This window comes from Bufo gargarizans, chromosome 4 (assembly GCF_014858855.1).
Source record: "Bufo gargarizans isolate SCDJY-AF-19 chromosome 4, ASM1485885v1, whole genome shotgun sequence".
In the NCBI taxonomy this organism is placed as follows: domain Eukaryota; kingdom Metazoa; phylum Chordata; class Amphibia; order Anura; family Bufonidae; genus Bufo; species Bufo gargarizans.
The window spans coordinates 510,998,429-511,023,087 of record NC_058083.1 but is presented as its reverse complement, the minus strand read 5'-3'; the positions used below and the strand labels follow the sequence as shown (position 1 = coordinate 511,023,087).

The 24,659-nt window shown below is 50.6% G+C and overlaps 1 protein-coding gene across 1 annotated transcript in view; it reads right to left on the bottom strand.

The window, feature by feature from the left end:
* Positions 1 to 24,659, bottom strand: part of IARS2 (isoleucyl-tRNA synthetase 2, mitochondrial) — an 80,907-nt gene that overhangs the window by 49,651 nt on the left and 6,597 nt on the right. Inside the window, exons 6-12 of the mRNA XM_044289491.1 lie at positions 24,314 to 24,423; positions 16,385 to 16,475; positions 13,883 to 13,998; positions 13,595 to 13,764; positions 12,444 to 12,534; positions 10,713 to 10,864; positions 39 to 199 (exon numbers count right to left, since the gene is read on the bottom strand). Coding sequence (XP_044145426.1) covers positions 39 to 199; positions 10,713 to 10,864; positions 12,444 to 12,534; positions 13,595 to 13,764; positions 13,883 to 13,998; positions 16,385 to 16,475; positions 24,314 to 24,423 — 891 coding nt within the window. The remainder of the gene's footprint in view (positions 1 to 38; positions 200 to 10,712; positions 10,865 to 12,443; positions 12,535 to 13,594; positions 13,765 to 13,882; positions 13,999 to 16,384; positions 16,476 to 24,313; positions 24,424 to 24,659) is intronic.

Here is a 24,659-nt window from a genome sequence, read left to right as displayed (position 1 = left end):
AATATTTCACTCCAGTGGCTATAAGCTGAATCTCGTACCTGTTGATGAGAGCTTCTCGTGTCTCCTTATGATAGAAGACAGGAATAGGGACACCCCAGCTCCGCTGCCTTGATATGCACCAGTATGTGCGGCGGCCTAGCATCTCAATCATCCTGCTGGAGGCTGACGCCGGGGTAAACTTCACTTTTTTTAGAACTTCCTGCAAATAAGTGAACACATATCAATGCAAGGGCAATGGTGATGTGTGCACAAAGTGGTGAAATAAGAGGCAAAAGATTACATTAAAGGGAACCTGTCAGCTCCAAAACACCCCCAAACTAGAATAAGCAGAGTATGGTGTAAGACATGGGTGTCAAACATGCGGCCCGGGGGCCGCATGCGGCCCGCAATGAATATCTTTGCGGCCCGGCAGTCTAGTATCTCTGAACATGAGCGCGCTGCTATCGCCGCGCTCATGTTCTCTCAGCAGCACAGGGAGAAGGAAGCTGTCCTCCCTCCCCCTGTGCTGCTGCCGCTGCCACCAATGAGAAGAGAGGGGGGGGAGAAGGGGCGGGCGCACTGCGCCACCAATGAGGAGAGAGGGGCGGAGGAGGGGCGGGCGCACTGAGCCACCAATGAGGAGAGAGGGGCGGAGGAGGGGCGGGCGCACTGAGCCACCAATGATAGGACTATTCCCATTTCCCACACAGAGCGGCGCCCAGCGATGTCCCAGCACTCACCATTAGTCCTGGGCGCCGCTCCGTTCGCCCGCAGTGCCCCATTACTGTCTCCTCTCCTGCTCCACATGCTGCTGATTACTATCGGAGCGATGGGAGGAGACATCAGCTTCACTAGTGGGCGTTCCTTCTCCCTGCGCTGCGATTGGACAGCGCTACAGCCAGGAAGAAGGAACGCCCACTAGTGAAGCTGATGTCTCCTCCCATCGCTCCGATAGTAATCAGCAGCATGTGGAGCAGGAGAGGAGACAGTAATGGGGCACTGCGGGCGAACGGAGCGGCGCCCAGGACTAATGGTGAGTGCTGAGACATCGCTGGGCGCCACTCTGTGTGGCCTGATAGTGAAAGTCAGTCTTTAACACAATACAGGAGGCAAGTGCCGGCAGCAGAATCGCATTGCCGGCACCCTGCCCCTGACAGGGAGCTGCGATCAGAGGCAGTTAACCCCTTAGGTGCCGCACCTGAGGGGTTAACTGCTGATCTGCCAGTACCAGCCTCCTGTATAAAGGGGTAATTTATCATTGGTGGTGCAGTGTGCCGCCCCCCTCAACCCCCCATCCCATTAAAATCATTGGTGGCACAGTGCGCCAGCCCCTCTCAACCCCCCCAGTATTAAAATCATTGGTGGCAGTGGCCACAGGGACCTCTCCCCTCCCCCTCATTGGTGGTGCAGTGGCAGCTTCTGATCGGAGCCCCAGCTGTGTAAGCCTGGGGCTCCGATCAGTTACCATGGCAGCCAGGATGCTATAGAAGCCCTGGTTGCCATGGTAACATCCCTGATGCTGTGTGCACAAGGCACAGAGCAGCAGGGACAGTGTGAAGTCCTATTCACCCTGATAGAGCTGAATAGGACAAGGGATGAAAGATCCCAGGTTCTCGCCCCTAAGGGCTACTTTCACACTTGCGTTCAGAGCGGATCCGTCTGAGACGGATCCGCTCATATAATGCAGACGGTGGATCTGTTCAGAACGGATCCGTCTGCATTATATTGTAAAAAAAAAATTATTTTTTTTTGATGCGGCCCACATAAACTTAAATTTTGTTTTTTTGGCCCATGTTAGCCTTTGAGTTTGACATGCTTGGTGTAAGAGATGCAGAGTCCGTTCACGTAATTTTTATCTTCATACTCACTTGCATTCTGATGCTGAGCGCCAGCAGTAAAACGGATTGAGGACTCCTCTTCGAGTCTGCTCCATTATGTGTGGGAGCGCAGGAGTCCTCTCAATGCATTTTACTGCTGGTTTGTGGGAAGACCGCGTCAGAACACGAGTATGAAGATAAAAATTACTTTACCGGAATCAGAGTCACTTACACTATACACCACTTACTCTAGTTAGAAGGGCGTTTCCGAGCTCATAGATTCCTTTTAAAACCAAAATCTGATGATTCTTCAGGCTGCTGCCACATTTTGCACGTTGAACAACATAAGAATGGTTCCAAAAGTTGAATTGTAAGGCTCTTTTCACAATCATTTTTTATTTTTATTTGTGCCAAGGCTGTAGTATTTTCAGTAGCAAGAATAGCGTAGTCTGCAGAGCTTTTCTAGCTCTCAAAAACACCACCGGTATCATGACAGACCCTACAGCCTGTTAATGGGATCCATCTGAAAATTGATCTGACATTGCGGTCAAGGTTGTGTTTTTTTTTTTTCCCGGGTAGGTACCACCGATTGAAACCAGTATTTCGCTATTAGCTTCCTGGCCTAATATAATAAGTGACGAATACCAATACAGATCCTTATAAGATAGTATTTTCCTGTAGGGTTGTAGCGGGTATCGAATTATCGATACCCAATCAATACTTTTGTACCGGTATCGATTCAATACTGGGATTTGACATTTACCGATACTAGGCTGCGCTACTGCGTAGCCTAGTATCAGAGAACATGGCGCACGCTGCTCCCAGCGTGCGCCATGTTCTCCTCAGCAGCACAGGGGAGAAGCAGTCCCTCCTCCTCCCCCGTACGGCTGCCAATAAGAAGGGAGAGGGACGGAGGAGGGCTGTGGTCACTACGCCACCAATGAAGATAAGTAACCTTTTAATACAAATACAGGAGGCGGGTGCTGGCGGCAGAATAACATAGCCGGCACCCGACCTCTATGACAGGGCGCTGCGTTCCGCAGGTGCGGCACCTGAAGGTGCCGGCTATGTGATTCTGCCATCAGCACCCGCCTCCTGTATTTGTATTAAAAGGTTACTTATCTTCATTGGTGGCGCAGTGCCCCCCCTTCCCCCAGTACTAAAAAACTGCGCTGCGCCCCCTCAACCCCCGCAGTATTAAAAAGTCATTGGTGGCGCAGTGGCCACAGGGTTCCCTCCCCTCCTCCTCATTGGTGGGGCAGTAGCAGCTTCTGATCGGAGCCCCAGCAGTGTAAGCCAGGGGCTCCGATCGGTTGCACTATGCACAGGGCAGCAGGGAGAGTGTGAAGAGGACAAGGGATGAAAAGATCCCAGGTTCTAGCCCCTAAGGGGGAAATAGTTATTAAATAAAAAGTAAAAGTATAAATCACCCCCTTTCCCAATTTTACAGATAAAATATATAAACAATAAAATATATTACATATTGCCACGCCCAAAAAAGTGCGAACTATTAAAATATAAAAATAAAAAAAATCTCCTATGCGGTGAACGCCGTAACAGAAAAAAAATTAACTGCGCAATTCGCCATTTTTTTTGTCGCCTTGTTCCCCCAAAAACATAGAATCGGACTGTTCAATTATGGGCCGGACGTTCCATAAAATGCGGAATGCACTCAGCTTTTTTGGTGTGTTATTTTTTTCGTGTGGTATCGAGTATTGCAATACTTTTTTATGGTATCGAAATCTAATCAAAATTTTATTATCGCAACAATCCTATTTTCCTGTAGGATTTCCAAGGGACATAGAGACAGTTCAGCAAATACTAGAGCACTCCTACAGCATATGAAGATGATCAGTGTCTGGTAGATCACATTTGGGGAAATTACAGCTATCCCTGACCCCAAAATGATGAAAGAACAGTCAGGCAGTTTATAGACTCGATGAATCAATAACATAAAGCTGTCAGTATAAGGCCTCATGCACACGACCGTTATGTGTTTTGCGGTCTGCAAATTGTGGATCCGCAAAACACAGATGGAGTCTGTGTGCGTTCCGCAATTTGCGGAACAGCGCAGACAGCCATTAATAAAACTGCATATTCTTATCCGCAAAACAGACAAGAATAGGACAAGTTATATTTCTTTTGCGGACCACGGAACGGAGCAACGGATATGGACAGCACACGAAGTGCTGCCCGCATCTTTTGCCGCCCTATTGAAGTGAATGGGTCCGCATCCAACCTGCAAATACTGCGGCTCGGATGCAGACTAAAACAGTTGTGTGCATGAGGCCCAATTCTGGAGAAGTAAGGTCGTGAAGAGGCACCTAGCATGATAAATCACTATAATGCCGTGCGCTCTTATAAGACAGAGAATCACACACACACTGAGCGTGATTTTCGCACTGCACACGCTCATGTGAAACAGCCCTTAAGGGGTTAAGTAACATTATACTACTGTATCATAATAATAAATGGATTTTACCCTGATTAACCACACAAGGCCACCACTAGGATAAGCAAACTATGCTCAAAATCAGCCTTATAAATCAGACTTCAGTTTGCTCCCCCTAGCGGTGACACTATGCATTTCACAAATCTGTGCATACCAAGAAAGGATCTCTATTAAAGGGACAGAACTGAGAACCTATTATAACATAACAAGAAATTAATCAGTGCAAAAACGAGATTTTTGTATAACTTACCAGTAAAATCTCTTTCTCGCTCTACCTTGGGGGACACAGGAGACCTTGGGTATAGCTCAGCTCCCTAGGAGGCGTGACACTAAGTGAAAACTGTTAAGCGCCTCCTCCAGCAGCTATACCCTCAGCCTGGAGAGAGAGACTGCCAGTTGCGTGTCCAAGTAGTGAGAAAAGGCAATGACCAACAATGTGGAACCAACCAGCCAACTACCCAACGGGGTAAACGAAGTCTGTAACCGTGTAGAAAAAACAAATGAATGGGTGGGTGCTGTGTCCCCCAAGGAAGAGCGAGAAAGATTTTACTGGTAAGTTATACAAAAATCTTGTTTTCTCGTCTTTTTCCTTGGGAGACACAGGAGACCTTGGGGCGTCCGAGAGCAGTCCAAGAAGGGAGGGACCACAGCCCAAGGCAAAGCCACCGCAGGCATCATGAAACCGCCGCCTGCAAGACCAGGCGGCCCAAAGCAGCATCCACCGATGCATGAGTGTGCACCCTGTAAGACTTGGTAAAGGTGTGCAAGGAAGACCAAGTGGCCGCCTTGCACAATTGTTTAGCCGAGGCCCGATGTCTCTGGGCCCAAGGGGCACCGACTGCTCTGGTGGAATGAGTGGTGACACCGAAAGGCGGAACCCTGCCTTTGGCGCGGTAAGCCTCAGCGATAGCTAATTTGATTAAACGAGCGATAGCCACCTTGGAGGCCGCCAATCCTTTGCGCGGACCCTTCGGAACTACAAAAAGAGAGTCCGTGCAACGAAAGGGGCCGGTGATCTCCAAGTAAATCTTCAAGGCCCTGACCACGTCCAAGTGGTGAAGTTACCGTTCCCGGGGGTGGGAAGGGGATGGGCACAGAGAGGGGAGGACGATGTCCTCATTGAGATGAAAGGCGGAGACCACCTTCGGAAGAAAGGGAAGGGACGGGACAGAGAACAGCCTTATATTGGTGAAAGACCAGAAAAGGCTCGGAACAAGAAAGGGCCGCCAATTCGGACACCCGTCTGAGAGACGTGATGACCACAAGGAACATGACCTTACAAGACAAAAGTCGTAGGGAGATCTTCCGTAACGGCTCGAAGGGGGAAGCTTGTAGCGCCGAGAGCACAATATTCAGGTCCCAGGGCGGAATCGGGGAACGGTATGGAGGAACAGAGTGAGCCACTCCTTGGATGAAGGTCTTGATAGGTCCGAGAGGAGCCAGGGGATGCTGGAAGAGGATGGACAGCGCCGATACCTGACCCATCAAGGAACTGAGACCCAGCCCCAGGTCCAGGCCGGACTGGAGGAAGGACAGAACCGTGGGGAGAGAGAAACAAAGAGGGGGAACACCCAGATTCTCACAGAACCCCAAATAAGACCTCCAAGTCCTATAATAGATCTTGGACGAGGCAGGCTTACGGGCGCGGATCATGGTGCGAACCACATCTGCGGAAAAACCCAGTTGCGTCAAAACTTAACAGCCACGCCATCAAACGTAGCGACCTGGAATGCTGGTGGAAGATCGGCCCTTGAGAGAGGAGATCTTCTCTGAGAGGTAACGGCCACAGCGCGTCTCCCAGGAGCAGCATCAGATCGGCGTACCAAGACCGGCGAGGCCAGTCTGGAGCAACTAGAATCGTGGAAATGCCTTCTACCGCGATCTTCCGGAGAACCCGAGGCAGTAAGGGAATGGGAGGAAACACATACAAAAAGGGAAAATTCTTGCCACGGAAGAACAAGGGCGTCGGCGCTGTACGCCCTCGGGTCCCTTGCCCTAGCCAGGAAGGTGGGGAGCTTGTGGTTGAACCTGGAGGCCATGAGGTCCACCTCCGGACGACCTCAATGAAGGCAAATGGACTCGAACACGTCCGGGTGTAGCGATCACTCGCCCGGGTCAATGGTGGTCCGGCTGATGAAGTCCGCCGTCCAGTTCTCCACCCCTGAAATATAAATTGCTGACAGGGCCGGAATGTGAGCTTCCGCCCAGAGGAGAATGCGGGTCACCTCTCGCATTGCCGCGGCGCTGCGAGTGCCCCCCTGGTGGTTTATGTATGCCACGGCCGTGACATTGTCCGATTGGATACGAACGGGATGACCTTTTAGCAAGGGGAGTCCAGTGTCGGAGCGACAAGAAGGGCGTTGATCTGAAGCTTGGACTCCGATGGAGACCAAGTGCCCTGGACAGACCAGGGAGGAACCCCCCCCCCGGAGACTGGCGTCGGTAGTAACCACCTGCCATGTCATTGGAAGAAAGGATTTCCCCTAGAGAGAGGTCCGCAACCACCAGTGGAGGGAGGCCCGAACTAGGGGAGTTAGAAGGAAGGGCCGGTCCAGACTCTCCGGTGACTTGTCCCAGGCAGAGAGGATCGCCCTTTGAAAGGTGCGGTAATGAAACTGTGCAAACGGAATCGCCTCGAAGCAGGCAACCATTTGTCCCAACACCCGCATGCTGGATCGGAAGGACGGGCGGTGGTGGTGAAGAAGATTGTGAACCGACCGGTGGAGGGCCAGACACTTGTCCGTTGGGAGACGGACCTCCGCCGCCTCCGTATGCAGCAGCATCCCCAGGAAGATCAACTGTCTGGAGGGAATCAGGGAAGACTTGAGACGGTTGAGAAGCCAACCGAACCGTCCCAGGGTCTCCAGTGCAAGGTCCACGCTGGCGGACGTCTGATGAAAGAAGGGCGCCTTGACAAGGACGTCGTCCAAGTAAGGCAGCAGAAAAACACCCCTGGAGCAGAGCAAAGCTAGGACAGGGGCCAGGACCTTGGTGAACACCCGAGGAGCAGTCGCCAGGCCGAAGGGAAGGGCGACAAACTGATAGTGATCGTTCCCCACTGCAAAGCGAAGGAAACAATGGTGACACTGAGCGACCGGAACGTGGAGGTAGGCAACCTCTAATGTCGATTGATGACATACAGTCCCCCTTCTCCAGGAAGGCCACCGCAGATCGGAGGGACTCCATCCGGAATCGTCGAAGACGGAGAAAGCGGTTTAGTCGTTTTAAGTCTAGGATCGGCCGCACCGAGCCTTCTTTTTTGGGGACCACGAAGAGGTTCGAGTAGAACACCTTGAATCGATCCACCGGAGGCACAGGAACGATGACTCCCTTGCCTAGTAGGGTGTGAATGGCTGCGGAGAAGGCGGCCGCACCCTTGGGGTCCCGCGGAGAACGAGACCGAAAGAAACGATCCGGGGGGAGAGAAGCAAACTCGATTTTGTATCCTGATGATACAATCTCGCACGCCGAAGCATCGGAGACGTGAGCCCGCCAGACGTCCCTGAGGGGGGGCGCACCTTCAGGCTGAGGGCTGCTTGGCCGTGGGGGGGCGAGCAGCTTGTGACTTACGCCAGGTGGGCTGTGCCCCAAAAAAGGGCTTCTTGCACCTATCTTGGGAGGGACTGGAGGACGGACGGCTGCGGAGGACCTGCGGGAGGACCAAAAACGGGATGAACCAGAATGGCCTCGAGAGGCGCCCTTGGTCCTGGGCTGGGGAAGATGGGTGCTCTTTCCACCCGTGGCTTCAGAAATAATCTCGTCTAAGCGGGAGCCTGTGAATGGCAGCCCAGCAAGGGAGCGCTTGGAGGCGGTGTCCGCCGCCCAAACCTTCAGCCAAAGTCCCCTCCTGACGGAATCTGCTAGGGCAGAAGAGCGGGCAATAAGGGCACCCGCATCTAGAGAAGCCTCGCAAATGAATTTTCCTGCCTGAACCATAAGTTGGGCTAAGGATCGGAGGTCCTGAAAGGGAACGTCCGACCCCAATTCCTGTTCAAGCTGCGAGCCCCATTAAGAGACCGCTTTCCCCGCCCAGGCGGAGGCAAAGTCCGGTCTGAGGGCTGACCCGGAGGCAGCAAAGATGGCTTTAGAGAGGGACTCCATACGACGGTCCTCGGTGGACTGAGGAATGGCCGTGCTCTTAGACAAGCGGGCCACGGGAGGGTCACCTTAGGTGGGGACACCCACGTGGCAACACAATCCGCTGGAAATGTATAACATATGTCCAGCTTCTTGGGGGCGGTAAAGCGGGCGTCAGGGCGGGCCAAAGCCTTAGAGACCACCGAAGAGAAGTCGGCGTGGAGAGGAAAAACCTTGGATGCCTGTTTGGGGCGGAAAAAGGACACGCCGGCCTGATCAGTGCTGGGAGGGTCGTCGTGTATCTTAAAGGTATCGCGAATGTTAGAGATAAGATGACCCACTGCAGAGGCTAGCTTAGACGGCAGTGCCGAGTCCATGTCCCAATCCAATTCTCTCTTAGAGGGCATGTCCTGTGAGGAGGAGGGGCCCGACTGAGTCCGCACGCGTGGCGGAGAGAGAGACGCATGTGAGGAGGATGCACACTCTGCCCTGGAGCGCTTCTGTGAGTGCCGGGCCCTGGAGGCTTCACTGGGAGCGATGGAACCAGAGGGGGCGGCAGAAGCAGTAGATCCGGAGGGTGCGACAGGGGGTGTGGCAGCCTGCGGGTTAGGCAGTTTGTCTACAAGGCGGCCTACTATGTGGGTGAGGCTTTTACGGCCTGGGATAGAAACCTAGCCCAGTCAGGTGGACCAGAGGGAAACGGGGGCGGCACGGCGGTTGGCGGACCCTGCATTGGGGCCTGGCATGCAGAGCAATGCGGATCAGATTGCCCCCGTGGAAAAAGTTCTCTACAGGCGGTACAGGCATGGTACCAGGGCTTAGGGGCCCCTGTGGGATCCGACATGTTGGTGATGATGGTAAAATAACCCAGGAAGAGAGGCCTATACCCAGGCTAGGGCCGCCGGCGCTAGAAGGGGGTTAACAGTCCTACCAGGAGAGCCTCAGAAGCAAGGAGCAACAGCAGCAGCAGTAGTAGCAGGGAGATCTGACGCTGGAAGCCAACAGAGGTGAAGGAGGCAGCAGCGGTGGCAAGCAGACTCCTTGGGCTCAGACTGAGGTGGTTGGCAGAGAAGCGGGAAGAGAGCGGAGTGCGGGAAGATAAGCCCCGCCCCCCCCGCCAACGCTGCTGGAAGTTGACCAAGTTAACACTTGATGTGCCAATCAATGTCCATGGTGGTGACCAGCCAGTGACTGGTAGTATTGTCTGCAGTCTGAAATGGTCTATACCAAATGTTAGCAATGACTCAGGATGGAGCTACATGCCTTGTTATAGACACACTAGCAGAAGGACCCGGCTTCTCACGGGTATATTTAATCGATTTCATTCAATGTTTGTGTGTGTCGTTAAAAGATATCAACAGTATCCACTATAACAGTGACCTCTACAGCAAACCGACCCTTTAACAGTGAACTCCACAGTCCCCCACCCCTTAACGCTCACCCCCCACAGTGCCCCGCCACTTTAAAAGGAGACCTCCACAGCAGCCCATCCCCTTAACTTTGACCTTCACAGCACCCCACTCCCTTCACACTGACCTCCCAACATTAACATCCACAGTGAACGCCCCTTTAACAGTGACATCCACAGCAGTTGCCCCTTTAATAGTGGCCCTTGCCTCCTTAACAATGACCTCCACAGCGACCTGCCCCCTTAACAGTAACATCCACAGTAACCCGCCCCTTTAACAGTGACATCCACAGCGCCCTGCCCCTTTAATGCTAGGGCTACATGACGACATGTGTCCCGTGACATTTTGTCTCAACAATTTTTATATTGATAGTGTATGGTGTTGCACTGCAACGTGACATGCTGTGACTGCGACACAACAGTTGCAAAAAATCCATCCAAGATGCAGTGCAACACCATACACCATCATTATAAAAATTGTTGTGCAACACTGGTGCGACAGCAATGTCGCGCAAAACGTGCAGCAGTGCACTGGGTGTCGTGTAGCCCTAGCCTAAAGCTGACCTACAGCAGTGAAGAAAAATGGCTGGGTTATTATGGAAACCTGGAGTAATTAACTGTGTGTATGTGGAGACTAAGGGCCTGCAAGCTTCTATTGGCTGATAAGGGACATGTGACCGTGTGTATGGCAGTTGGGATATGAAGTGAAAGACTTGCAGGCTTGTATTGGCTAATGCAGGTAATTTTTGGGGAATATCTCAGGAACGGTACGTCCTAGAGAGCCGAGACCCCCACAAGATTTCTTTCCAGGTAGCAAGGGATGTGTATACCAAGTTTCGTTGAAGTACATGGTTGTGTTTTTGAGTGATTGCAGAACACACATACGTCCTTCTTTATATATATATAGATAAATGCTTTAGATGAGAAATAATTTCATGTAAAATAATGTCTGCATGTAATAATCAGTGCCTGCTGTTACCTGAGCCTTGTCTTTAACATTAGCCGTGTTCACAAACCACTGCTGACTGGCTCGGATGATGATCGGCTTCTTGGTCCTCCAGTCATATGGGTAACTGTGAACAAAACTTTCTTCTTTTATCAGATTCTTGGAGCCGAGCAGCATCTGTATGACTGGAAGAGAAAGAGAAGTCTAAATGGGCGACACCCAACACACAGATGTCTCTACATCCAGGACCACGTGGGCAGGGCATCATTGTACATCTCATCTAAAGGGAGAAAACCCCTAATTACTAATAAGGAAAATAGTTTATGGAAATCGACGGTTGTTAATTTGACCATTGCAAATGATATTGATGCACACATTTAATTACTGTTCCTTCCAATATTCACATTTCTGGGAAATATTAAGTTAGTGTAAATGACGTTTTAGTCAAGATGACCTTTCTCAAGTTGTATCTGGCGCAGCAGGAGTATGGAATCAGTGGGCATAGCTGCTGCAATAAATGGAGAAGAGATGTCTACTGTAGGAGCTATTCCCATCGATCCATGATCTTCCTCGTGCTATAGATACAACCTGAGAAAGGTCATCTTGATTAAAATGTTTTTTAGGATTTTTCCTATCAGTGCTGGAAGGAACATCCATTAGACATGTGCATCAGTATCAATGAGGTGATTGAATAAACTTGAATTTTGCATTGAGACAAAGCATGCCGTAGAATTATTTAGACTATATTTCGGTTTAAAGGGGTTGTCCGCTTTTTACTATTGATGCCCTATCCTTACGATTGGTCATCAATATCAGATTGGCGAGGTTCCGACTCCCGCCACACCTGTCAATCATCTGTTTGAAGAGAAGGCAGTGCTCATACAAGCACTAACTTCTCTTCCCTGTTTACCTGCTCGCTGCAGCAATTGCAGTAGTGAGCAGTGCAATTACAAGTATCACGTCCCCATTCACTTCTATGGGACGGCTCTGTCTGTTCAAGTGAATACTACAGAGCCTTCTCTTCAAACGAATGATCGGCGGGTGTGCTGAGAGACGGACCCCCGCCGATCTGATATTGATAAATGATCCTGAGGATAGGTCTTCAATAGTAAGAAGTGGACAAACCCTTTAAAAAACCCTTCCATGTGACACCTTGGAACCTGATAAGGTGTGCGGTACTATTTGCCTTATAATACTAATGAGGAGGAATTCGCACAATCTTACCACATATTCTCTCACTCTGTTTCTCTCTGCATCAAAAAAAGAGTGGTGCAAAAGGAATTACTAGTGCATTTAAAAAAAACTTCTAAAAAAAAGTAAATCACTGTTTTTACCTTATTTTTATGGGAAATGTTTTATTGAATACCATGATTTTTACCATGTAACCTAAAATTCTGCATGTCTTAAAGGGTTTTTCTGCTTTCCCCATATTGATGACCCATCCTCAGATTATGTGATTAATATCAGATTGGTGAGGGTCTGACTCCCAGCACCCCCTCCAATGACGAGAATGCGGCGCTCGTGCTTGCCGTTGACATTGCAGTGGCAAGCAGTGTACTTACAGCTACTCCAGCCCATTCACTTGAAAAGGACAGAGCAGTTGTGGTTGCACACTTTGTCCACTTTAAGGAAATGGGACGGAGGAGCTGTACTTACACTGTGGATGGCGAGCAGGTAAACAGTGATGAGAATGCAGAGTTCGAAGAAGCGCTGCGTTCTCTTCAAACAGCTCATGGGCGGGTGTTCCTATAAGAGAGTACATACCGGCCTCATTTCCATCTTCAAGCACCACTTTATTTTCCAGATCAGCTCCTGCTTCAGCAGTATAGCGGCCAGCTTCATCCACCAGGCAGTCCTTTAGAAAACAAAAAATTAAGAGGGGCAAGAATTATTTAAAGTTCATCTTATTGTACTTATGAAGATGTTGCCTGCAAGCATATGGCCTGGTGTGACTAAGTGCTGGCGAGACATGATGAGTATGCAGTGTAGAGCGCAGGAGGCTGGGAAGAAGTCCAAATCAAGTCAGTGGAATAATGTTCCAGGGCCCTGACCTATGTGCCAGCTAGAATGAAAGTTGTGATAGGCAACTAAAAACAACATGTGGTGCCCCATATATACACACATCTATGTAATGTAACCAGAAAAAAAAACAACAACATTATTGCTAAAATGACTGGCCACCGTTAATTTAGTTACCTAATAGGGAAGACATATGAAAACTAGTGTAAAGGGTCTAGTGGCAAAGCCGATTGAATCAGACTGGTTGCCATTACCAACTTCTTCACTTTTCCCTTGCACCACTTTTTGAAAAATTTCCCCCAAAACACTTCTTATGACGAAACCAGTGTTGTCCATAACAACCAGACTCCATCTTTCTTTTTTCCAGAGTGGGTTTAAAAAAGAAAGCAGTGAACTGACTGGTTGATGGGGAGACCGCCGACACCTTTCCTTTTGGCAGTTTTTAGACATGATGTCCAATCCAGGGGCGGACTGGGAACTTAAAGTGGCCCCACGTTGTAGGCGGGTCCAAATTGACAAAAGGCAGGGCTATTATAATTGGGTGGGGCCAACAACACTGTAGCGCAGCACAAAAGTCCACCCCAACAGAACAAAATATCACAGTCCAGCATAAAATGCTGCTGCCCCAGCTGCAGTATTCAACAGTATTGCTATCCTTAGGACCGCAATCTAGTTGAAGGAAGGAGATTTTCCACCGGTGGCCAAGTGCAAAAGAACCTGAGCATTCCTTAATGCAGAGAGCATCAGATCGCCATGTACTCGGACAAAGGCTTCGGTGTCCCTCTGGGCATCGGCCCACCGGTAGATTTCTCTGTAGGGTCTATGGGCAATCTGTAATTAATGATTGTAGGACTGAAACTAATTTGCATTTATTACATGTGTGACTGTTCACTAACCACAGGTAACTTGTGATGAGAGGCGACTCCATAATCTTCTATGCCATGGGCAGGGGCAGTATGCACAAGGCCAGTGCCTTTGCCCATAGTGACATGGTTTGCAGCCAGAAGAGGAGAGGAGCGTCCTGGTATTGTGGGGTGATCACAGATGCCGTTTTCCAGATCAGCTCCTGGATTGCCAGAGAAGGAAGAGTTAAAAAGAATTACTGAAAACGGTGACACCAAAACACTAAGATCAGACTTTGGCAAGATTGAGAGAGTGCCCATAGGCATACCTAACAAAATTACCTTTAAATGTTGAGATGACCTCAAAATGAGTCCCCATGGACAGAGCAGTGGCGTCCACGCAATCAGCAGCCAGAATAAAGAGCTCTCCTGAGGATCCACACTTTACAATGGCATAGCTGGAATAAGTACAATGAATGTTAAATTATCATCAACACATGTGGTTCAGCTGATTATGTTGCACGACTAGTCGACCAAAGTGCACTGAGGTATATTAATGGGCCTATGGTAAGAGGGGGCCTGGTGCTGAACTCCTCCTCCTTCACATCACAGTGCCCTAGCAATTCCTGCAGCGGCCACTAGGGAAGATGGGGGTCCGTGCATTGAGAGTTTCACAACTTCGATTGAGTTGAATGACAGCTGTATAAATTTACACAGAGCTCCCCCCAGTGCAGGAATCATTGTATTTATGCGGGAGATTTATCATTGTATTTATGCCTAATGGTGTAAATACACTAGAAAATACATTGTTTTCAGAGTAAGCGCCTGCTCTACCTCTCATGTTAGTCGTTTTGAGACTTGCAGAAATGCTTAGATGAGCGCTGTGCCTATTTAGTTGTCTCTCCTTGAAGATCAGAGTGTATGGATTCAACTGTAAACTGCTCGCTGCGATCTACAAAGACAGCCAAGCAGAAACCACGGGTACATAGCACGGAGCGCTTCTGCCTCTTAATTATGAAATGATAGTTGTCCTCTACAGTCATGGTTTATTAAAAGTTAAAGGGTTGTTCTGCCTAATTCTGTCATCCATAGTAATATCCCTCTAAGAAGATGACAACTGTGCTGCATTAGACAAAAACATTGCATCGTAATCAGGGGTCAAGTCCTGGGAAAAAAAGTGTGGGAACTCACCCAAGATCCACTGCAACCCCCCCCCCCCTCCAAAAAATAAAAAAGCACAGAAAATCTAGCATGCTGTAATTTGTGTCGCTGCGGACTAAAAAATAAATTAAAAAAATAGCACTTTTAGAAAAGTTTGTCCTGGGATTCGATCTCATGACCTCTACACAGCAGAAGCAAGGCATATGCCCTCACAGCTATGAAAGCTGTCTAGCTTGCTACTTAAAAAAAAATATATATAAGACTTCTACTGTAGGTAACTTTGCCCACTGTGTATGGATGTAGCAGAGCTGGGTGTGTTGGGGCAGCTGTCATGTGTATGGTTGTACACTAGGTATCAGTACACAAGGTATCAGTAGAAGTATCAGAAAAAGAAAAAAAAACACTTTTAGTTTGTCCTGGGATTCGAACTCATGACCTCTACACATTACAGGCAAGGCATTTACCCTCACAGCCATAAAAGCTGTTGAGGTAGTTGCTTAAAAAAAAAAAACTAAGACTTCTACTTATACCTAGTGTACTGATACCTAGTGTACAACCATACACATGACAGCTGCCCCAATACACCCAGCTCTGCTACATCCATACACAGTGGGCAGCTGTCATGTGTATGGTTGTACACTTGGTATCAGTAAACTAGGTATCAGTAGAAGTCTTATAAAAAAAAAAAAACACTTTTAGAAAAGTTTGTCCTGGGATTCGAACTCATGACCTCTACACATTACAGGCAAGGCATTTACCCTCACAGCCATAAAATCTGTTGAGGTAGTTGCTTAAAAAAAAAAAACTAAGACTTCTACTTATACCTAGTGTACTGATACCTAGTGTACAACCATACACATGACAGCTGCCCCAACACACCCAGCCCTGCTACATCCATACACAGTGGGCAGCTGTCATGTGTATGGTTGTACACTTGGTATCAGTAAACTAGGTATCAGTAGAAGTCTTATAAAAAAAAAAAAACACTTTTAGAAAAGTTTGTCCTGGGATTCGAACTCATGACCTCTACACATCAGAGGCAAGGCATTTACCCTCACAGCCATAAAAGCTGTCAAGGTAGCTGTTTAAAAAAAAAAAATAAGACTTCTACTTATACCTAGTGTACTGATACCTAGTGTACAACCATACACATGACAGCTGCCCCAACACACCCAGCTCTGCTACATCCATACACAGTGGGCAGCTGTCATGTGTATGGTTGTACACTAGATATCAGTACACTAGGTATAATTAGAAGTCTTATATTTTTTTTTTTTAAGCATTTACCTAGACGGCTTTCATGGCTGTGAGGGTAAATGCCTTCCTCTGATGTGTAGAGGTCGTGAGTTCGAATCCCAGGACAAACTTTTCTAAAAGACATTCTAAATGATCTCGTAGTGAAGGAGATGATGTCATTAGGGGGCGGGGCGCCATGAGAGGAGTCGCAGGCAGCGGCACCGCACAGACAGCTTCCTCTCAACTGAAGCCGCCCCTCCTCCCTTAACCTGCCCTGCACAGTGCGCTCCGTCTCCCCCTGTGAATCTGATTCAGCTGTGTTCTCCTGGCTTGAGGCTGAAAGGGAACGGCGTTCCTGCCATGAAAAAAGTGCAGGAACGCCGTTCCCATGCGTTCCCCCTCCACTCGACCCCTGATCGTAATGTGTGAATACTGCAAGGGACATACGTGGTATCTGGCATGTAGCAGACCGCCTGATTAGCTGGAATGGTCCACGGCTGTGTTGTCCAAACCAGAGCACTGATCGCTGTGGCTCCATCTGTGAAGGAGACAAGAACCTGTATATTAATTCCAGTATCACTCAGGGCTATGCAGTTGGTAAGCCAAAATTCTGACTCCGACTCAAACACTTTCATAAACGGCCAATAATTTAGCAACAACAAAACTCCTGCAGTAAAATGGTAACATCGGGCCTTTCTTCACTGTCATGTAAGTAATCAGGCTAATTTGAACTTAAAAGGGTTTTCTGAGATGACGGTCCAACACCTATGATCCCCACCAATCAGCTGTTTGAGAAAGCGCCAGTTCCGCGGCCTCCTCTCTGCTCACCAAGCACAGTCCTTGTACCTTGTATAGCAGCTGTGCTTAGTATCGCAGCTCAGCCCCATTCACTTAAATGGGGCTGGGCCTAGGCCATGTGAAAGTCACGTCACATGGCCTCGGGAAAGCTGCGAAAAAGCCATGGCGCTATTGCTAGTGCTGGTGCTCAAATAGCTGATATTCCCTGATAATAGCGGGGGTCCCGGGTGTCAAAAACTGATGACCTAACCGAAGGATACTGGTTCTTATCAGTGTTTATAGTATAAGGACAGAGGAGAACAAAGGAGAGGTGAAAATTGGGAAAGGGAGTGATTAAAATTTTTAATGTATGTGGCCTTTTTAAACTTTTTTTTTTTAATGTACCCTTATAGGACCTTTATATGCAATCCTCTCTTTTACAGTCTGTTGGATTTTTACTGGTAATGAAAAAATCCCAGCAACGTTTTTTCTTCTGAGTAGATATGCTTTTATTTCATCCACAAATGATGTAGTACAGGACGCGTTTCGGCCCGTCCAGCCTCTCTCAACTGCATAATGTCAGAATAACCAGAAACAAACAACATTGTTTCTGGTTATTCTGACATTATGCAGTTGAGAAAGGCTGGACGGGCCGAAACGCGTTCTGTACTACATCATTAGTGGATGAAAAAAGCATATCTACTCAGAAGAAAAAACGTTGCTGGGATTTTTTCATTAGCAGGTGTTTGGTGATTGCCCCTTCCCGCGCAACGCACACAGGTATCGTGAGCTGTCTATTGGATTTGTACTATATGGGATTTTTACTGGCTGTCTGCCTTAATAGGCAGCTTACTACAACAGGTCTTCACAAGGCCCCAGTTGCCCAGTTGGTCACAGCAACCACAGAGCTGTGGGGCGCTCAGAGAACAGAGTTCTCTCCAATCCTGGGCATTGCGGGTGTCAGCTGTATTACACTGTCGGCATCCACAGCAGATAGTTTGTATGCACAACATCCTATTGCAGGGAATTTATCAAGAGATCTGTGCCAAGATTTTGGGGGGGGGGGAAGGCACCATTCACAATTTTTTCCATTTTTTAAGTGGGCTGGGCTTTCCAGAACAAGCATGGCCTCCTGCAACCTGTACCTCTACCGCTTGCCCACCGCCTGCAGACAAGAAACATCCGGGCGGTCAGCATATAACACTGCCTGCTTATTGTGCTGCCGTAGAAGCATAGTGAAGGCAGTAATGAAAACGAGATTTTTGTATAACTTACCAGTAAAATCTCTTTCTCGCTCTTTCCTTGGGGGACACAGAAGACCTTGGGTATAGCTCATCTCCATAGGAGGCGTGACACTAAGTGAAAGCTGTTAAGCCCCTCCTCCACAGCTATACCCTCAGCCTGGAGAGAGAGGCTGCCAGTTGCGTGTCCAAGTAGTGAAAAAAGGCAAAGCCCAAAAGTGGAACCAACAAGCCAACTACCCAACGGGTAACACAAACTCGGAAACCGTGTAGAGAAAAACAAATGAATGGGTGGGTGCTGTGTCCCCCAAGGAAAGAGCGAGAAAGAGATTTTACTGGTAAGTTATACAAAAATCTCGTTTTCTCGCCCAGTTTCCTTGGGGGACACAGAAGACCTTGGGACGTTCAAAAGCAGTCCAAAAGGGGAGGGACCACAGCACCAAGGCGAAGCACCCGAAGGCATCCAGGAACCGCCGCCCGCACACCCAGGCGGGCCAAGGCAGCATCCCGCCGAAGCCCGAGTAAGCCCCCTGCAGAACTCGGTAAGGCGTGCAAGGAAGACCAGTGGCCACCTTGCCCAAATGCATGGCCGAAGCCCAATGCCTCCGACCCAGGAGGCACCGACCGCTCTGGTGAAATGAATGGTGACATCAAGGCAGACCCCTGCCCCTGGTGCGGCAACCTCAGCAATAGCCAATCTGATAAGCTGAGAAAAGCCATCCCGGAGGCAGTCAACCCTAAGCACGGACCGCCTGGAAACACAAGAGACCGAACATCGACAAGAGTCGGAGATCTCCAAGCAAAACTGCAAAGCCCAAACAACATATAGGCAAACACCACCTTCAGAAGGAAGGAAGACATGGGATGTAGAACAACCCTGACCTGGGGAAAGACAGAAGGCTCGGAACAAGAAGGGCCGCCATTCAGGCACCCGTCCGAGACACGACGGCTACGGAAACAACCGTACAGGACAGAAGAGGTAGAGAGAACTTCTGTAACTGCTCCAAGGGAAAGATTGGAGCGCCGAGAACTCAGCATGCAGCTCCCAGGGCGGTACCGGAGGACAGTACAGAGGAACCAAAGAGCCACTCCGAGGAAGAAGGTCTGGACAGGCCCCGAGGGCCAGGGAACGCTGGAAGAGGAAGGACAGCGCCGACACTTGACACTTCAAGCAAAAGAGTCCCAGTCCCAGGCCAGGCCGGACTGGAGAAAGACAGAACCATGGGGGGGGAGAAGGGCAGAGTGGGGAATGCCCAGCTACCCACAGACACCCAGACAAAAACCCTAAGTCCAACGACAGATCCTGGACGAAACACAGCCAGGAGCGAACAGTAGCGAGCCCGCTGGAGTCACCTGGGCAAGCGGGTAAAAACCCAATGTGACCAGGCGCAGACCAGTAACACGGGCAGAAGGGTCGGCAAAAACTGGTCCCGTCGGCCTCCGAGCAACGTTGTCCCGTATCCACCCGGAGTGGGGGAGCAGAAGGACAGACGGAAGGGAACCGAAGGGTCCGCCCAGCATCCGCCAGATGCCAGGACAAGACAGGCTAAAGTCCATGCTGATGTAGCCACCACAGGAAGACTATCTACAGTCCTGGTGTGGGAGATCTAAGGACAATCTGGACCGAAGGGCAGTCCCCCCAAGTTACCAGAAGGTAAGTCTACAGCAGGACCATAGCCTAGAATGGAAAGCGCAATCTGCACCCAGCGGGAGGACAGAACGCGGTAGACCCAGCAAGAGGCACACAGCTAATACAGCCAGTGTGAACAAGGGAGACAGTACGAGACCAAAGGAACACCGGAATCATCCACATGAACAACCATGCTCCCCCCAGAGGGGAGGACAGTGAAGGAACAGCCTCTGAAGCCTGGCCGGGGCAGAAGCCACATCGGAGTGATCTGTACCGAACGGGGAGCCAAACAGAGCCGGCGAGACAAGGTAGTCGAGACAGAGGCCGGCATCACACCCTCCAACCGAAAGGAGGAGTGGGCAGCAGGGAAGCCATAGGACAGCCCAAAAGCAGAACCCTGCTACACTGTGAGACGCCCGGTTCACCGCCTCGCAGAAGGCAAATACCCTGAAGAACCCAAGGTGGAGGTCCTCCGGACCTGGGTAATCGAGCATCCAAGAGAAGTTGGGTGATCTTCCCGAGAAGAGTGGCCCGAACCTGGTAGCAGATCAGACCGAAGCGTAGAGGGCGCCAAGAGGAAGGACTCATACCACACTGCATCCGAAGAGGAGGAAATGATAGTAGGCGAAGGAACCATAGTCCCGCCAGAGCCAACGAAGAATCCGAGGGGCGCTGCAGACAACAGCACGCATCTAGGAACCACGAACACTTCCCGGGAGGAAGGGCCAACGAAATGAATGAGTACCACCCAGCTCGGTGCAGTAGAGAGCATAGAGCCCTCCGGGTCAGGTGGACAGAACGATCTCTGTAGAGACGAGTGCAAGGCTTGCGGCAAGTAACCCAAGAGAACAAAGGGATGTCGCAGGAAGGAGGGGAGGCATACGTACGAGCAGCCCCGTAAGCAGTGAGAAGGCCAACCCACCTACGGGAGGAGAAGGCATAAACGGCCCAAACAACGCACATGAAACGGCCGCTCCCTGCAAAAAAGTCACTCAGAGAAGAGGGCCAGCCACAGAGTGCCCCAGCATCTATGGAAGTGCAAAGTGCAACCTGAAAGGGAGTTATGCACAAGCCTAGCATGGCACGCGATGGAACGTAAGCAGTCCGCCCCGAAAGGGGGGGAAATGTACCTGGCAAACTGCAGTCGGCAAGAGTGCAAAGGCCCACCCCAAAAGGGGGTGACGCCTAAGGCCGTACCTACTCCAGAGACATAGGACATACCATATAATCCAGCAGGAACGCAGGAGGTCCACCTAGTGAAAGGGGGACATGCACAGGGTTATCCTAGCATTAAGAGAGCGTGCAATAATTCCCCCAACACCGAACTTTGTGAGAGTGCAACCACTCCGCCAATGAAGGGGACATGTACAAGTCCAGCACAGCACGTACAAGGACAGCCGTGAATCTCATGAGCGTGCAAAAGTCCGCCCATGGAATGAGGGGTGGTCACGCACAAGGCCAGCACCGAATCCAATGGGAGTGCAAGCGTTCCACCCATGTTAGAGGCCATGCTCATGGCCAGCAACGTATCCGGCTAGAGTGCAGTATGCCGCCCGGAAAAAAAGGGGGGGGGGGGGGCATGCACATGGCCAGCATCTCATCCAGGGAGAGTGAGAGCACCCTGCCATGTACGGGAGTCATGCACATAGCCAGCAACGTACTGGCGAGAGACAAACACAGTCAGTGAGAATGTGTGTATGTCGCCTGAGGAAGGGAGGCATGCCCATGGCCGGCAGCGAATCCAGTGAGAGTGCGTACACCGCCCACGGAAGAGGGGCCATGCATATGGCTGACAGCGGATCCAGCGAGAGTGCAAGCACCCCGCCATGGAAGGGGTTCATGCACATGGCCAGCAACGCACCGGCGAGAGAACAACCACAGACAGAGGGAGTGTATGTATGCCGCCTGAGGGAAGGAGGCGTGCCCAAGGCCGGCAGCGAATCCAATGAGAGTGCAGCATACCACCTATGGAAGGGGGTCATGCCTATGGCCAGCCGCGAATCCAGTGAAAGTGCAGCGTTCCGCCTATGGAAGCGTGTCGTGCACCTGGCCAGCACCGCATCCGGTGAGAGTGCAGATTTCCGCCTAAGAAAAGGGGGACATGCACATGATCGGCAACAAATCCAGTGAGAGTATAGCGTTCCGCCAATGGAAGGGGGTCACGCACATGGTCGACCGCGAATCCAGCGAGAGTGCTGCGTTCCGCCATGGAAGGGGGACGTGCACATGGCCATTACCGTATCCGGTGAGGGTGCAGTATTCCGCCTATGGAAGTTGGTCACGCACACGGCCGGCAGCGAATCCAGTGAGTGCAGCGTTCCGCCTATGGAAGGGGGACGTGCACATGGCCAGCACCGTATCTGGTGAGAGTGCATTATTCCGCCTATGGAAGGGGGTCACGCACACGGCTGGCAGCGAATCCAGTGAGAGTGCAGCGTTCCGCCTATGGAAGGGGGTCGTGCACATGGCCAGCACCGTATCCGGTGAAACTGCAGCAATCCGCCTAAGAAGGTGGGTCATACACAGAGCCAGCCCGCAGCCAGGGAGAGTGCAGTATCCCGCCTAGGAAGGGGGTCATGCCCATGGCAGGCACCATACCTGGAGAGGGTGACGAATGCTGCCTACAGAACTGACCGCATGCACTTGGCCCGCGCTGCATCCCGGGAGAGGGCAAGAAACCGCCTAAAAGGGGAAATGCACCTGGCAGCGACGCAGGCTGGGAGCGCGAAACCATGCCGCCTATGGAAGGGGGGCATGCAGACAGGTAGTACTACTGCGATGAGGCTGCAGCGTCCTGCGCAGCCCACAAGAATCTGATAGACATCTGTTTATTCATTATTATTTCATATTTTATTTATATCATTATTTATTTATTTATTTTTTTTAAAACAACCTCTCTGAGGCTAAAGGGGAACCACCATATAGGGGCACAGATTCTCTTGATGCAAGAAAAAAAGGGGGTGGCCAACCATACAGGCCCATTGGGAGCCGGCCTGCACCCAAAGGGTTAACAGGGAGCCGGCCTGGGGGCCGGCGCTGCGATCCACTGGGGGCGGAGGAAGCCCCAGGCGGGAAGAATACGCGCCTGGAGAAGTACCCGCCCCCTCCAACAAAGGCCAGAATTTTGCGGCCTAGTAGGCCGTAAAGCCGGGGCCTAAATTTGTGCGGCGCCCGGCCGACCGGGGCCGCATAGTATTATATAGTATTATACCGCCGGGACTGAGGCGGAGCGGCGCATTAAACCGGCCGCGGGAGCCCACCCCGCAGGCCGGAAGAGTCAGGGGCCCAAATGGAGTGCCGGAATTGCGGCCCCGCAGGCCCGATGGCGGCCCAGCAGGTCATTGCGGCGCCCGGCCGCACCGGAATGTCCATGCCGGCTGGAGGCCAGTGAGAGTGCAGCGTTCCTCAGGAGCGGGGCCCCAGGCCCTGAGCAACGCTCCGGTAAGGAGATGGGGGGACCCTGAGATCGGGTGCCCGCGTAGTATTATATACCGGCGGGACATCAAAAGATAAAGGGGGACAGCAGCTGCATGTCCTATGGGGGCCGGGGGGGGGGGGGGGAGCAGGGAGCAGATTGCCGCCCTGCGGCACCCCAGGGGCCAGCCTAGATCCAGCAGTGGAAGGGATTCGAACTCATGACCTCTACCATCAGAGGCAAGGCATTTACCCTCACAGCTATGAAGCTGTTCAGAGGCACAGTATGGGGGTCAGGCCCGCAGGAGACCGGGTGGTGGTGGTAGGGGGGGGACGTAGGGCTGGAGAAGCCACTCTCTTACCACAGCCGTCTTCACCCTCGGTCCACTCCAGCAGGGTCGCCCCTTCAGCTACTGGCACCGTAGTGGCAGGACGCTGGAAGAGGGGCTTGGCGTGCGGGCGACCCTTGCGCTGGCGGGATACAGGGGAGCAGGGCTGCCCTGATCCACCTTGCCTTCTGTGGGGGAGGCAGCAGTGCGGGTGACCGACACTGGCGCAGCTCGACCCCGGGAGAAACAGAGAGGTCTAGTGCGTCTCTGTTGTCCCTGATGATCTGGAACAAAAAGAAAAGAAAAAGTAAAAATAAAAATTTAAACAAGGAGAAAAGAGCCCTGCAGAGCAGGGAGTGTCTTGCCTCCTTGGACACTAAGCAAAAAACTGGCAGCCTCTCTCTCCAGGCTGAGGGTATAGCTGTGGAGGAGGGGCTTAACAGTTTTCACTTAGTGTCACGCCTCCTATGGAGATGAGCTATACCCAAGGTCTTCTGTGTCCCCCAAGGAAACTGGGCGAGAAATATATATATATATATATATATATATATATATATAAAGATTAGGCAATGCTGCTTCCTGCTCTAGTCCCAGTAATCATGCCATCGCTAGGTGGCAGGTATCTGCACGAACAGAAAAAATTTCTGGCTTTCAAAGATGCACGTACTAAAAAACTAAAAATGCGTCTGGTCAGGGAAGGAGGTAAACGGCCCAAACTGAAGTCAGTTAATGGCCAGCTGGCATATCTTGACCTTCTGGCGCATACATAACCAGAGACCCAGTAAATGTATTAAGATGTGTGTGCCTCACATGTTACTCCAGTGCACTTTAGATTAAAGGGGTATTCCAGTTGTACAGCTGAATGGAGCGGCAGTGCGCATGCCTATGGATGAGACTTTTCATTTTCTTCTTCTCAAGACGTATTCTCCATGCGGCAGGCAGATAATTAATACAAATAGAATGAATGTATTTTAAGAAAAATTACCAATTGCAGAAGCAAGTTTAGGAGGAGGTTTCTTCAGCGGAAATTTAACAAAGACGGATCGGCTGACGTGTTGCTGGTTGTATTCTAACTCGGCCTCAGCCAGCGCTGTTCTAGAAGGAGGTGGAAAAAAACATAACATGCGTCAAGATAGGAGGGACATTTAGCAGAACTGAATACAAGTCTCATTTCTACATGCTAACAAAAATGTACATTTCAACATTTTCTACCCCAATTATAATAAACTAAAATCCTAAGAGGAGAGGTTTTCATCGTTAGTTTCCACAGTGTGTGTGCTGTCATGTATGTAGTACACCAGTATATCAGTGCAGAGCTGTGACTATTGGAA